At 38.7% G+C, this 16,188-nt stretch overlaps 1 protein-coding gene across 3 annotated transcripts in view; it reads left to right on the top strand.

The window, feature by feature from the left end:
- Positions 1-14,990, top strand: part of TSPYL4 (TSPY like 4) — a 47,895-nt gene extending 32,905 nt beyond the window's left edge. Inside the window, exons 1-3 of one of the 3 annotated variants that reach the window (XM_084963541.1) lie at positions 553-627; positions 6,294-6,433; positions 10,857-14,990. In XM_084963541.1, coding sequence (XP_084819667.1) covers positions 10,915-12,303 — 1,389 coding nt within the window. In that variant the 5' untranslated portion in view covers positions 553-627; positions 6,294-6,433; positions 10,857-10,914 and the 3' untranslated portion in view covers positions 12,304-14,990. Of the gene's footprint in view, positions 1-552; positions 628-6,293; positions 6,434-10,856 lie in introns of those variants that run through there. The other 2 variants (XM_084963530.1, XM_005659397.4) reach the window with 2 other exon arrangements.
- The last annotated feature ends 1,198 nt before the right edge of the window (positions 14,991-16,188 follow it).

Here is a 16,188-nt window from a genome sequence, read left to right as displayed (position 1 = left end):
TAAAGCATATTTATTTTTTGAAAATTAATGTAATCTAAATTGTAGGAATTTAAGAAAAAATATCATTTGTAGTAATTATTATTTTATATTGGCTATACTAGTGATTATATGGGATAGTGAAGTAAAGGTTTCCTTGCCCTTGAGCTATCTTGTTGAGGGGGTACCATTCTTTGGATGTTTCCCTTTCAGCAAATTCACATACTCAAAACTAGTCATGTGCATAAGAAACTCAGTGAATTAATGTGGCCAGGAGATGTCAGAGATGATGAGAACCATACCCTCAGAGCCCACTTCCTCTCCCTCAATGCTACTGTCTAATTGAAGTCCTAGACTATATAGAAGTGACACACACACTCTATCCATTCATCAGTATGAGAAATGATTCACTTGTGAACAGTACTTTCTCCATGTTTGTTTGAAGTGAATTGTTTGAGCTTTGAAGGGTCACCTTGATCTGTTTCCTCTGACCCCAGAGGTTCTCAATACCTACAGAATTTCCACAGGGCTACAGTAGGAAAACTGAATGTCTATTTTTTGACTTCACTTTTTCAGGATTTGCAATTACTGTAATTTTCTTGAGAACAGGCCATGAGTGATGTTCTATTAAAAACATAAAGGATCACTCAGGTAAGCTTCGAATTTTTATGTATAACCAGATGTCTTATCAGTAGCTTGAAGAGACTTTAAATTGGGATTAACTCAGTTTTACAATATACCACCTACTGTATTAGCCAAAATAAATACCTTCTCTGAGCCTCAGTTTCCTTGTCCATAAGGCAAGGATTATAATGTCTTTATTATAAGTTTATATCCTCCCACAATGTATTTGGAGAATGGATTATATGGTTGTAAAGAGGTAACAACAGCAGCAAACATTTGGGAGCTTACTATGTGCTAGGCACTGTGTTAAAAGATTCCAAGTATTAACAGTTTAAATAAAGTGTGAAGAGTGCCAAGCACAATGCCTGGCATATAACTGGTAACCAATAAATGTTAATTTCCATTTACCTACCTCTCGCTTTTTTCTTTTTTTCTTTTTTTTTTCTTTTTTAGGGCTGTGCTTGCAGCAAATGAAAGTTCCCAAGCTAGGGATCAAATTGGAGCTACAGCTGCTGGCCTACACCACAGTCACTGCAATGTGGAATCCAAGCCACATCTCATGGCAATGCTGGATCCTTAACCCACTAAGGGAGGCCAGGGATCAAACCCACACCCTCATGGATACTAGTTGGGTTTATTACTGCTGAGCCACAATGGGAACTTGTCACTTTTCTCATTTAATTTACATCTAGGCAAGTAGTTACCCAGCTTAATATATCTCAAACCTAACTGCTCATTGTAAATGGCTGGGGAGCTTTGAAAAATATCCTGATGCTTAGGCTCTACCTTAAACCAATTAAATTAGATTTTAAGGTGCAGACAGGTCTGAAAATCTTGGATAACCTCTCCTTGGTCTCCTCAGGTGAGGGAATACTCCTTGTTTTGTTAAATTTACTCAAAAATATATTTCCTTATAGCATTCAGCTGTTGCAAAGGACCTAGCAATATATATATGATGCCTCTCAGTGTTTTTGCTCCATGTTTTGTCCCCTGAAGTCTTGTCTTGCAGAATGGAATTAGCCTTATTCCACGAAAGAGCTCTAAGTGCTTAAAGATTATATACTTCTCAATTCCCCCTCACTAACCTGGTTATACATCAATTCTTTCAATGTTCTTCATCTGTTCTGTACACTAATTAAATAAGATTTATTATGCCAGTGCTCTTCCTAAAGTCTGGTGCCCAAGACTGAACAAAATTACATCCAAATAACAGGAGATTCTGCCTTTCTTATAAATAGTATATTTCTTCAAATGGATCCTGGGAAAGCATTAGTTTTGAGGGCAGCATATTGCCATTTTACTAAACCATAAAGTCTTAAAGTATTCAAGTGTTGCTGAGTTAGGCTTCACCATCTTACTACACTTTACTGAAGTTTGTATCCAACACTTAACCTGTATCTATATTAAATTTTATTCTGTTAAATTAAGCTAATTCTCCTACCCTATTTGCATTTGGAGGATTATTTCTAATGTGTAATTCTATTTTATGTCATTTGCAAATCTAGTCTGTAGCCAGGTCGTTTTTGAGATTTTGCCTCCGAGGACATCAGAATGACATAAGCATCTTTAAGACATGATCTTTCCATCAACTGTGGATCCACCTATTATAGTGTGTGTGTGTGTGTGGTTTAATTTTGATCTAGGGCATCAGCAAGCATATTTGGCACCTCTTAAGGAACTAGGGAAAGTTACCCTCTCCAAGCTGAGGAATTAAAAAAGTGTGCCAATTCCTTTGAGATGCAGTCCATAATAGCAGAGAGCTTTGTCTTTCAAATTTCCTTGTCAAAAAAGAAAATGACTTGTTAGTTATCTTTATTTACCTCTTTTGATCATTCTTTTTTTTGTCGGGGGAAAGGCAGTATTAATATTTTATTACTACTTAATCTTTGAAATTAAAAAAATTAAAAGTTGGAAAAATATTAAAAATGATATATATCATTTTTTAAAATGGTATTGGTATATAATTGATTTATAATGTTATGTTTAATTTCTGCTATGCAGCAAAGTGACTCAGTTATATATATATCCTTTTTCTTATTCTTTTCCATCATGGTCTATCCCAAGAGATTGGATATAGTTCCTCCTGCTATATGGTAGGACCTCTTTGCTTATCCATTCTAACTGTAATAGTTTGCATCTGTTACCCCAAACTTCTAGTTCATCCCGCTCCCTCCCTCATCCCCCCTCTGCCTTGGCAGCCACAAGACTGTTCGCCATATCAGTGAGTCTGTTTCTGTTTTGTAGATAGGTTCATTTTGTGTCATATTTTAGATTCCACATGAAGTGATCTCATATGGTATTTGTCTTTCTCTTTCTGACTTCACATAGTTTGATAATCACTCGGTCCATCCATGTTGCTGGAAATAGTATTATTTTATTCTTTTTAATGGTTAACATTCCATTGTTTATATATACCACATCTTGATTCATTCATCTGTCAATGGACATTTAGGTTGCTTGCTTCCATGTCTTGGCTGTTGTAAATAGTACTGCTGTGAACACAGGGGTACATGTTTCTTTTCAAATTATAGTTTTGTCTTGGTTATATGCCCACAAGTGGGATTGTTGGACCACATGGTACCTGTATTTTTAGTTTTTTGAGGAACTGCTATACTGTTCTCCATAGTGGTTACACCACTTTATATTCCCATCAATAGTGTGGGAGGGTTACCTTTTCTCCACACCCTCTCTAGCATTTATTATTTATAGGCTTTTTAATGATGGCCATTCTTGCTGGTATGAGGTGGTACCTCACTGTAGTTTTGATTTGCATTGCTCTAATAGCAATGTTGGGCATCTTTTCAGGTGCCTGTTGGCCATACATATGTCTTTGGAGAAATGTCTATTTAGTTCTACTTTTTTTGGTTGTTGTTGTTGCTTTTTAGGGCTGCACCCACAGCATATGGAGGTTCCCAGGCTAAGAGTCAAATTGGAGCTACAGCTGCTGGCCTATGCCACAGCCACAGCAATGCAGGATCCAAGCCATGTATGTGACCTACACCACAGCTCATGGCAGACTGGATCCTTAACCCACTGATTGATCCACGGATTGAACCTACATCCTCATGGACGCTAGTCAGATTCATTAACTGCTGAGCCATGATGGGAAGTCCTACCCATTTTTTGATTGGGTTGTTTTTTGTTGTTATTGTTTTTATTGAATTATAGGAGCTGATAGTATACTTTGGGAATTAAGTTCTTGTCAGTCTCATAATTTGCAAATATTTTCTCCTATTTCATAGGTTGTCTTTGTTTATGGTTTTCTTTGCTCTGCTGAAGCTTATAGGTTTGATTATTTTTATTTTGTTTATTTTTGCTTTTATTTCTGTTTCCTTGGGAGACAGACCTAGAAAACATTGGTATGGTTGATGTCAGAGAATGTTTTGCCTATGTTCTCTTCTAGTTTTATGGCGTCTTATCTTATGTTTAAATCTTTAAGCCATTTTGAGTTTTTTTTTGTGCATGGTGTGAGGGTGTGTTCTAGTTTCATTGATTTGCATGCAGCAGTCTAACTTTCCCCAAACTACTTATTGAAGAGACTCTTTTTCCGATAGTATATTCTTTTTGTCAAAGATTAACTGCCCGTAGGTGTGTGGGTTTTCTTTCTGGGCTCTCTATTCTATTCTGTTGATCCAGATGTCTATTTTTGTGCCAATACCACACTCTTTTGGATACTGTAGCTTTGTAGTATTGTCTGAAGTCTGGAAGGGTTATGCTTCCTGCTTAGTTCTTTTTCCTCAGAATTGCTTTGGCAATTCTGGGTCTTTTATGGTTCCATATAAATTTTAGGATTATTTTTTCTAGTGCTGTGAAAAATGTTATGGGTGTTTTGATAGGGATTGCATTAAATCTGTAGATTGCTTTGGGTATTAAGACCATTTTAACAGTGTTCTTCCAATCCAAGAGCATGAAATATCTTTCCATTTCTTTGAATCATCTTCGGTTTCCTTTAGTAATGTTCTGTAGTTCTTAGCATATAAATCTTTTACCTCCTTGGTCAGGTTTATTCCTAAGTATTTTTTTAATGTAATTTAAAAATTTTTAAATGTATTGTTTGCTTACATTCCCTTTCTGATATTTCATTGTTAGTGTATAGAAATGCAACTGATTTCTGTGTTTTAATCTTCTATCTTGCCACCTTGGTGAATTCGTTTATCAGTTCTAGTAGTTTTTGTGTAGAGTCTTTAGAGTTTTCTATATATACAGCTAATTTTTAATATCATTAAAGAGAGATTTAAACTACAAACATGCACAAAGGCCTAATTGATAGACTTGAGCACTTTCCATCAAAGTAATAGAGTACCTATACTTAAAATATTGTTCTATAATTGGAGACTATAAGTAAGTAGGAAGTACATATTATCATGAAGAGTTATCAGCAATGGAGTGAGTTGTTTCATATAGCTTTAGATAAGACCCAGCATTGCCCCAGATTGACCATATATCTAGAAACTTATTTTTGGATTCATGTATTCCTTTACAAAGTTTTAGAAAAATGGATCTTCTTATTGAGGACTTCTGTATACATTTCTTGAGGCAGAGGTCCACCATGGAGCAAAGGTTGCCATTGCAAAATCAGCAACAGCTACTGAAAACATGATCCTGTGAGTTAATAACATACAGAGTATTAAACATATGTTGAAAACTCATGCCATAATTCTTTCAGTGACTGTGTTTTATAAAATTGTCCTAACTATTATCTTCAGAGTAATTAAAACTTTAACACCAAAGGCAAACTAGTCAGATGATGATGATGATGATATATTTTTATCTTTTTATGACTGCATGCAGACACATGAAAGTTCCTGGGCCAGGAATCGAATCAGAGCTGTAGCTGGGGCTATGCCACAACCATTGTAACACTGGATCTGAGCCGCGTCTATGGCCTATGCCGCAGCTTATGGCAATGCCAGATTCTTAACCCACTGAGCCAGGTCAGGGATTGAACCCACATCCTCACAGAGACAATGTCTGGTCATTAATTTGCTGAGCCACAGTGAGAAACCCCAGATTATTTTAAAGACTACTTCCTCCCTCTAGTGATCAGGAATGGGAACATCCACATCCACAAACATTTATACAACTGGTTCTAACTGTGTTTGTGTACCTCCCCCTAGAGGATGCTTGGCAAATTTGACCGTTTATTTTGATTATTATAATAAATACTGACATTCATCAGGAGCATTAAGAACATGCTGCACCGTGAGGGAGAGCGGCTCATATAAAATAATTATCCATTGCTGAATGTTCATACAGATGAAAAACATTATTATTTAAGCCTAGAAGCTACCACTATCTAACATATGAAAACAAACATTTTTTGCAGTTTATACATTTTTGAGAGCAACTTCATATTTCACTTACTTTAAAACATTGACTGTAAGATACATCATTACATCATTACCTAACAATGAGTGAAAATAATTGCCAATTAAACTCTGACGCAAAGCTTTTAAATACTTAGAATTTTTATTTTATCAGTAATCAACTGTTTGGAAAGGCAACCAATGGAATGGAATAAAATACCTGTAAACCATGTACCTTAAACAAAGTTAACCTACAAAAAATGTAAGGAACTATTTATTCTATAGGTCAGGTATATCGATCTAACTACATCATGCAATTTAATATATGCATTCCCAGGAATTTAAAAATTAAAACATTTTAAGAATTATTTTCTTTTACTTGCCCAGATTTATGTAACTCCTGAAAGACAGGTGGAACTACAGCCTATGCCTTGTGCCCTCCTGTAATAAGACTGGGTATATAAACACCAGTAACAAAATTAACAACAAAAAAGGACTTTTAACCTGATGCTGATCTAAGGCACGAGGTGAGGATCATGAATTCTTGTTTTTTCCCTTAGTAACAGGGCACTTCCCCAATAAGTCACTACTTTGTAGGTGTGGGAAGGGGAACAGGAAGATGGGGGAAGATTTAACATTCAATTTGGATGGTCTTATTTCTAAGAAAGTGCCATCTCATTATATATGTTGTATAGGGTTGCAGAATAATATGATGAATGAGTATACAGGATCAAGAGTCAGATTACCTGGCTTCAGATTATGGCTGTGTGACTTTGGATAAACGACTGAATTCCTCTTTGCTTCAGTACCTTCTGAGATAAAATCAAATGGAGGTATAACATTACCATCTCACAGGGATGTTGTGAGGATTAAATGAGATAACACATTAAGTTTAGGTGTCAAGTATATAGAAGACACAAAATAAATGTAAGCTACGATGAATATATATATGGGGATTCCTTGGAGATAATATGCATTCATTTTCAGACCACTACAATGAGTATCTCAATAAAGCAAGTCATATGATATTTTTTGCTTCCCAGTGCACATAAAATTATGTTTACACTAAACTGTGGTCTATTAAGTATGCAATAGCATTAGGTCTAAAAAATGCACATACCTCATTTTAAAAATACTTTGTTGTTAAAAAAAATGTTACCTGTCATCTGAGCCTTCAAGGAGCTGTAGTTTTTTTTGCTGGAAGAGGGTCTTCCCTTGATGTTAATAGCTGTTGACTGATCAGGATTAATAGCTGCTGAAGGCTGGGGTGGCCATGGCAATTTCTTAAAATGAGACAATAATGAAGTTTGCCATGCAGATTGACCCTTCTTTCATGAACAATTTCCCTGTACTATATTGGGTACTATATAGGATTTTACTTATAGTAGAGTGTTTTTCAAAATTGGAGTCAACCGTCACAGACTGCCACTGTTTTATCAAATAAGTTTATGTGATATTCTAAATCCTTTGTTGTCATTTCAACAGTCTTCATAGCATCTTCACCAGGATTAGTTGCATCTCAAGAAACCACTTTCTTTGCTCATTCATGAGAAGCACCTCCTCATCTATGAAAGTTTTATATTTATAACAAATATAATAATGAAAAAATATGAAATATTACAAGAATTACCAATATATGATAGACAAGAAGTGAGCAAATATTTGTTGGAAAAATGGCACCTATGGACTTGCTTGATGCAGGGTTGCCATAAACCTTCAGTTTGTAAAAACTACAATATCTGTGAAGTGCAATAAATCAAAATGCAATAAAACAAGGTTACCTGTAATCAGAAACCATATAACTCAGAAAAAAAAAAAAAACCTTACTGTTCACAAGAGCAACAATAAGGGATATTTCAGAGTTTACTGTACTATTTAGTAAAGTCATTCCCATTTGACTGCATCAATTTATATTTGAACTTCTGTTAAACTCCTTATCACACAGCAAATCAAAATTAGCTCTTAGAGTCTCATAGCATTTTCTGTGGCTATTTTCCATAGAATCATAAGTTACTAATGCATCTTTTCCCGTGCAGTGAGTTTTATTGACAATTGCCAAGAAAAGAAGCTCTGTTCTATACAAAAATTTCTGTATTCTAATATGCAAAAATGTAAAATATGATTCATAGCTAAAATATTTGTATCTACCTTCCTCAAAATGAAATACCAGCATAGTTACATTATTATTCATTTTAGTAAAATCTTTTAAAATCATTTAAGTCAAATCATCAAGTTTCATCAAAATCTACAAGACTGTCACTGGGCTACTGTGTATATGCTATATATACTGTACACACACACACACAGTATATATAAATTGATGCTAAAGAAGAAGCCACTATGCAGCCATTTTTGTCTAGCTGGGATGAAGAGACTGATCTGCATGTAATAACCAAGAAAGTTAAAGATAGATAAATAAGTACAAACTGCATGACAAAGGTAACAAGAGCTATAGAATGGTAAGGTGGTTAAGGAAGGTAATGTCTAGGAGAGGAGTAGGTAATTTGCCAAATAACGTATGTCCAACCATGGGTGAGTTAACTTCTCTGTGCTTCCTGGGTAGAATTAATTCATGTAAAATGCCTAGCACAAACTATATGAGGTAAGCTTGAATGGAGCTTTAAAAGAATGGGCACACTGTAATAGTGGAAAATGATTCCATTGACAAGAATAATTAAAGCTAGGGACAGGAATGTTTCAAGTAGTGAAGATATAAATATTTTTAAAAATTTGGCATATACCATGTATCCCAGTGTTCACAGCAGCATTACTCACAATTGTCAAGATATGGAAGCAACCGAAGTGTCCATTAACAGATGAGTGGATAGAGATGTGGTACATATATAAAATGGAATATTACTCAGCTATAAAAAGAAAAATTTTGCCATTTGCAGCAACATGGATGGACTTGGAGGGCATTATGCTAAGTGAAATAAGCCAAATGGAGAAAGACAAATACTGTGTGATATCACTTATATGTGGAATCTAAAAGTACAACAAACTAATGGATATAACGAAAAAGCAGACTCACAGATGTAGAGAACAAACTAGTGGGAGGAGGGACAACATGGGGTAGAGGAGTGGGAGGTACAACCTATGAGGTGTAAGACAGGCTACAAGGATGTAGTGTGCAACACAGGGAATATGGCCAATATTTTGTTATAACTAAATGTGGTATAACCTTTAAAACTTGTATTACACAGTAAAAAAATTGGTATCTACAAGAGAAAAATTCACAGGTAGTAGCCTTATGTTTCTAATTTTTTGTTGCAAATAACAAACTCTTTCCTATATGGCAAAGTTAACTTTCATTTAGCATTTCCTTCTCTGCCCCTTAGCTCATAACCCAAGACAATCCTTCAACAGTGCAAAGAGTCTTTAGGAAAGATTCATAGTAGTGTCAAAGAATAACTCAAAAGTCACAAAATTGTAGCACACCGTTTCCTTGTTCATAAAGAGGTAAAACAGTAGATTGATTTCACCTCACAAAGGTGAAAACAGGATTTATTGAAAGAGGAAAGAAGGGAGAGAAAGATAATTATAGTCTTGGGAAGAGAGACTTGTTCGCACATCTAAAAAAATGAGATAACTGACTAGCTGGCAGCAGTCAATCTGGACAGTGTAGTTGAGAAGACTGACTAAGGGTACAAAAAATATCTTGTTTATGAAATCTTTGGAAAATCTTTGTGAGCTAGATAAACTATGAAGCTGCATGACAGGCTGTTTCTCTGTAATGCCTGCCTGTGTCTTTCCATCAGTACCTTGTTCTGGGCTGGACCAGTTCTGCACTACTGCCCCCACTAGAAGTCTCAATATAACTGCTGATTTTCTTGAAACCCATTTCCCCTAAATCCTTACTTCTCACTGGACTCTCTTCTGAGTTCTTATTTGAAAGTGATCATAATCTGGGGTGCTTTGTAGTGGAGTCTCTATTACAAAGAGTTATAATCATTTTTCTAATATGAATTTAAGATGTTAAAAATAGGCAAAATTTAAGTTTTCCTTCTTTCTTGCATTTTCCTAAGCATTAACACCAGTATTTTCACACTTCAACGAACAAAACAGATAGTAGTGACATCACTATCAAATGAATCATGTGAACTAACCTGAATAAACATTTTTTTCTTAAATAAATACATTAGCATTAATATTTTAAATGTTATTTAAAATATTTTAATTGAGAGAACAGCTTCAGTGCTTGTAAACAGTTGATTATGGTTTCTGCCCTGCAGTGAATTATCACAGAAGAACATCTTGGCAAATATTTGCTGGCTTCATGCCCACCATCATTATGAAGCAGGAACTCTCTTCAGTTTAAGATGATAACCTGAAGACAAGCAATATAAAGTATGTTTACTTTTAGAAATCAAAATCCCCCGAGATTAAGTTTCTTCGAAGTAATGCTTAAAGGCTGCATTCGTCCCCCTGCACATTGGTGGGTCACCTCTAAAAAAGGAAAATACATTTTGCTACTTAAATTAAAGGTGAAGAGTAAAAATTGCCCAATTGCTTCGTAGGTGTTTGCCAAAGTACATAAACTTTAAGATCTCAACGCAAATTGAAATAATCTTTTATTATGTCTTGTTAGGAGGAAAGACAGTTCCCTTTTCACTGCTCCTAATTTTTAAAAATCATCACAACACAGCAAAAGTCAAAATCTGCTCATCTCAATTCCTTAGTAATAGCAATGAATCCGTATGTTAAAGAAGGCCTGTGAATTGCCGAATACACTATGCAAGAGAAGCCCCTGTGAACTGACCTGAAAAGACTAAAGTTAACCTTTCTTAGGTCTTCGGTATTTTAAAAGACAATAGCTTAGATGCTAGACATTAATTCAGAGCCTTAGAAATCCACAGTAACACAGTTCTCACTTGCTTGAGTTTGGTCTGCATCCTTTTATGTAAGTCAGATCTTTTACAGACTGATGAAATGCGTAATATTTTTTAACAGACAAAGGAATACCCTTGACAGTGCAGCATAATAAGAAGGCGCAGCGAATTGTCGCGCGATGTTAAAACGCTACAGCCCTGACGTCGCAGGTTGCCATAGCAGCATCCCTCCGAGTGGAAAAGAGGGGTGGTGCGAGGGGCGGAGCGGGGCTTCTGCGGAGGACAACGGACGGTCTCCTGCAGCAGGTCTGACTTCTACCAAAATGAGCGGCCTGGATGAGGGCGACAATCTCCCTGTCGCTCAAACCTGCGGCCCCGCTACTCCCGACCATGCCCCGGGACATCCGAACCCAAAGCAGTGTCAGGGCGAGGAAAGCGAGGCGACCCTGGTGATGGCGGACTCAGGTGAGAGCGGCTTGCAGAGCGCTGCAGAGGGAGGTGAACCCCGGGACCCCGCGGGCTGTGGCCTTGCGCTCCGCGTTCGAGTTGCTGGGAATCGCGGCCGTGTAGCGACCAAAGCCGGCCAGAAAGAGGCTCCGGCTTCTACGGAGGGTCTGGAAGCAGCCTCTGCCTCCGCCTCCATAGCAGCTGACAGTAGCCAGGAAAATGGCTGTCAGCGTAGAGAGCTGCGCATCCCTGCTGTGGAGAAGGCTCTAGAAGCCTGTGGCGCAGGGCGTTTGGGGTCTCAGATGATACCTGGGGCCAAGGCCAAGGAAATGATGATGAAAAAGGGCACTGTTTCAACGGCGGCTGAAAAGGAGGGAGTAGCAGAGGAGGTGGTAGAGGAAAAGAAGGTGATGCTGAAGGATAAAAAAGTGGTAGGAGGAGCGAAAGAGGAGACCCGGGCCAGGGCCCCGAAGATCAATAACTGCATGGATTCGTTGGAGGCCATCGATCAGGAGCTGTCAAATGTAAATGCCCAGGCTGACAGGGCCTTCCTTCAGCTGGAGCGCAAGTTTGGCCGTATGCGAAGGCTCCATATGCAGCGCAGAAGTTTCATTATCCAGAATATCCCAGGTTTCTGGGTCACTGCGTTTCGCAACCACCCCCAGCTGTCACCTATGATCAGTGGCCAAGATGAAGACATGATGAGGTACATGATCAATTTGGAAGTGGAGGAGCTTAAACACCCCAGAGCAGGCTGCAAGTTCAAGTTCATCTTTCAGAGCAACCCCTACTTCCGAAATGAGGGGCTCGTCAAAGAATATGAGCGCAGATCCTCTGGCCGGGTGGTCTCTCTTTCCACTCCAATCCGTTGGCACCGGGGCCAAGACCCCCAGTCCCATATCCACAGGAACCGAGAAGGCAACACTATCCCCAGTTTCTTCAACTGGTTCTCAGACCACAGCCTCCTGGAATTCGACAGGATTGCAGAGATTATCAAAGCAGAACTCTGGCCCAACCCCCTCCAGTATTACCTGATGGGTGATGGCCCCCGAAGGGGATTTCGAGACCCAGTCAGGCAGCCAGTGGAGAGCCCCAGGACCTTCAGGTTCCAGTCCGGCTAACTCCTGCCCTTGGGAGAAGCTCCTGCACAAGTTTCCTTACCACCTCCTCTTGGACCTGTGCTTAGCCAACAGCATGCAGTCTTCCATTTACTTTCTCTTCACACTGGATTATTTTGCCCTCTGGTCCTTCTAAATACTCAACAGTCAGTGGCAAGATAGTTGCTTATATGCCTATGCTCTTCTTCCTCTGGGCCTTCCTGCTGTTCAGCATCGTGTTACATGTTCCAAGTGCACGGCCTTCTACTGCTTCTATGCCAAGCACACGACACTGTAGATATGCACTGTCTTCTCTTGCATGTCCTGGGCCCTGTCTATGACTGTGTCCTTCTCCCAGTTGTTAAAGTGGTTATCTACCGCAAAGAAGCTTGATATACCTTTGCAAATACTTAACTGGGCTTCATACTTTATGCTGGCTATCCTCCTGATACCCACGTACTCTGTGGCAAGATTGTTGAGTTTCACTGCTGCAAGATGAAGCTGATATAGTTGATGCCAGCCATCAACTCAAAACTGAACATTCTAGGCTACCAGTAACCGGTTTTCAACTGTCCTCCTGGGCCCATGCCATCCACCCTGCCAGTTATGTTGCAGAATAAGCATTTGGCTGGGGGATGGCTCCTAGGCATGAGTGAGGTAACAGATGAAACGTGTTCTGTGTTATCATGTCGGTCTTCTGAATGCCTTTGGTCACTCTGCGTTGTGACCAGGTGCTGGTGAGTATGAAGGTCTGTGATACGGCTCACCCTAATCTGCTCTCAGACTTCTGGATGAGCTTTGTACAGGCACTAGTGCCTGCCTCTTCAGAAACTATCTGTAGAGTTAAGCTGCTGGGCAGTTCACAGGAACCAGTCCCTTCCCTACCCATCGAATGGCTACCCCTAAACCCAGTTGGCTCTCAGGCAGGTTGGGCAGTCATAATGCCACAGTGCCCAAAGCCAAGCTTGGGTCATCCGGTGTCCCTTCTGACAGCCCTTTGAGCCTTAGCCAACAAGTCACCCTTAATCCAGGCAACTTAATTAGGCGTCCCCCTTCCAACCCCTCCTGCATCCATTCTGAATATGACAAAGTTACCAGGGTAGGGGCACCAAGGAGGAGGTATTTCAGGTCTGTGGGGTCTGTTACATCTGTCTTTGTCGCCCTCCCTCCTTCCCTCCTTTCCTCTCCCTCCTTTCCGAAGCAGTTACAGCTCAGAAACAGAAAACTGGCAAAGCAGGCTTTTTGTTTAATTTGCTCGCCCTTTGTTGTGTCCAGAAGGAGAAGGGTACTGTCCACAGGACTCCAGGTCTCTTACGCCCTCTTCTGCCCTTTACCTTCACCCTGCTTCCTTTAGCCAAATCTATAAACATTTCAGAGGGTAACCTGCAGGTGAATTGCCTACTTATGGGCATTGTTCTTTGGGGCCTACTCTTGACAACCCCATCCTCTTCCATATCCATTCACAAAGACCTTCCATGTGTTTCTTGAACTTTAGTCTGGGAAACTGAGAAGAGAGACAGAAGGGCCTCGCAGTGGCTTCAAGACAGATGCAGAGCATGTTGTGATCCAAGGCAATCAAAATTTAGTTCACTCGAATTTTCTAAGCATGGAAATTCGTTTTTGGGCCTTGGACCACTTAGAAGTAACCCCAGGGCAGCATTTTGAGGGTCACTCCTGTCCTCTGTTACCACCCTGATGTCCCCTGGGCCTCCATCCTACTGCCGGGCCTTCTTGGCTCTCAGTCACCAACTTCTGCATTTCCTTCCCTGCTTCTGACCTAACATGACAGAGTAGGCTGCAGTCTGCATTGCGGGGCTGCCAAGCCTCCTTGCTGCAGTGTAAGGGGATTGGGATGTGGGGACAGAGAGCAGTGGGGAGGGTCCTTGGCTGTGGAAACTGAAAGCCCAGCGAACAGATGAGCTTGCTGTGCATTGGGCTGGGGAAGGCAGACAGCAAAGATTGGCACCCTGCAGGGTCAGGGCTGGGAGGGGAGGCCCCTGAGGTTTTTCCCAAGAGCAGTGGGAGAATGAGTGATTGATGTTTTAAAAAGGATGCTTGGATGGGTTAGGTTTTCTCCAGTTTTTCCTAAAGCCTTGAAATCACCGGTAGATTTTTGTACACACAAGTGCAAGTCTGAGTGTTTTCTATTACTCTAGAACATACGTGAATGATTAATGATACATGCTCCTTATTTTACTGTGTTTGAGTAAAGTCCTATTAATCCTTTCTCCATTTTTGCTTGCTGGCAAAATTAACATTTACAGGCCTGCTTTGTGCTTGTAATTGAGAATGTGTGCAAAAATATCAAGCTTGTTTCCTGTGTAGTATGAAGACATCTGTGAATATTTATTGATATATCAGCTTGTTCTGGTCTCTCTTCTTATATAGCTCTATTCTTAGAAATATAATTTGAATGTGATCTTTGGAATTTTCCAAATTGTTGCTGTCTTGTGAAGGTATTCTCAAACGGAAAAACATAACTCTGTTGTTTTGATATTTCTTACCCTGGAACTGTTGTACTTGACATCTATGTTCCTAACCAGTGTAAGTACTTATAGAATTGCTCTGTCAAACTAAACAAAGATAGTTAGTACTTTAGTATTCTCCCATGTGCTTGAAGGAAAAATAAGTATGTTACTCTTCTGCTGTAGTTGTTTTCACCAAAAAATAAAAATAAATAAAGTTCTGTCTCTTTTGTCTAGGCTAATAAATGGTTGGAAAATCGTTAAAGTTACCACGTCATCATGGTAAATAAGCATCATCCTGAATCTTAAAAAAAAAAAAAAGGCAGTAATGCATCATCCAAGATATTCTGCTTGAAAAATGGTAAATGAGAAGCCCAAAGGAATATTCATAAACATATTTCCTATACAGGCAGTGTAGTTTTTGGTGGTAATTGAAGCACCATAAATTGATTTTTGTCACCTACTTAAAATATTATTTTCAGTGGAAAACTGTTCATGCACCGTCATTGTTTACTTATTTTTAAACTATGTCCCTACTTTAGGCTCATTCTTTTCTTTTTCTTTTTTTTTTTTTTTTTTTTTTTTTTTTTGTCTTTTTAGAGCATTCTTAAAGAGTTTAAGGTACACTTTTGAAGAATTAATCATTGGATATTCTCTAAGCACTACTTAAGTTCTTTTCCTGTAACATTGTGATGCTCTAAAAAGAAAGAATCACAAAATTATGACTGAAATATAATGTCTAGAAACAAATGATATCAGACATCACAGTGTAAATTACCAGTAATGTTTCGCTGTTCAGTAGCTATTATATGAAGGTTTGGGAGATGAATACTTCTGCATTCTCTGTAGTAGAGAGAACAATGGATGCTGCAAGATCTGCATAAATGAATCACTGAATATTTTTAGCCATCTAAAAAAAAAATTTGACATAAATGGCCCAAAATTACTGATTTGAGGTAGAAATTGTTAAACATACAATTAACAATTTGTTGACTCTTAGCACAATTCTTATTTGCAAGCTCTATTTGAAGTATAATTTTTATAGGCTTGGAGAACTTTTAAATATTAGAGGGCTAAGTTTTCTTCTGCAAGTTTTATACCCATCTTAATCCTAAATTCCCCAAACACTGTTCATTTTACATTTTCAATTCAGTGATTAATTTCTGCATTGTCAACCATCTGTTTGAAGCATTATCTCTTTTATCCCTTTCTGGATATAATTAGAAAATATCATTTTTGTTGGTTTATTATCAGCTTTAGTCTAACCAATAGTACTTTCTTTTTTTTTTTTTCTTTTTACAGCTGTACCTGCAGCATATGGAAGGCTAGGAGTTGAATCACAGTTGCAGCTGAGACCTACACCATAGCCACAGCAACACTGAATCTGGATCTGAGCCATATCTGTGACCTGTGTATGCTGAAGTTTGTGGCCAGTGGGATCCTT

The sequence above is a fragment of the Sus scrofa genome, chromosome 1 (assembly GCF_054392235.1).
Source record: "Sus scrofa isolate SSC_HxYL_T2T_F1_AM1 chromosome 1, Sscrofa_HxYL_maternal_Yorkshire_Landrace_v2.0, whole genome shotgun sequence".
Classification (NCBI taxonomy): domain Eukaryota; kingdom Metazoa; phylum Chordata; class Mammalia; order Artiodactyla; family Suidae; genus Sus; species Sus scrofa.
The sequence above is the reverse complement of the archived record's forward strand: the minus strand, read 5'-3'. Positions and strand labels throughout refer to the sequence as shown.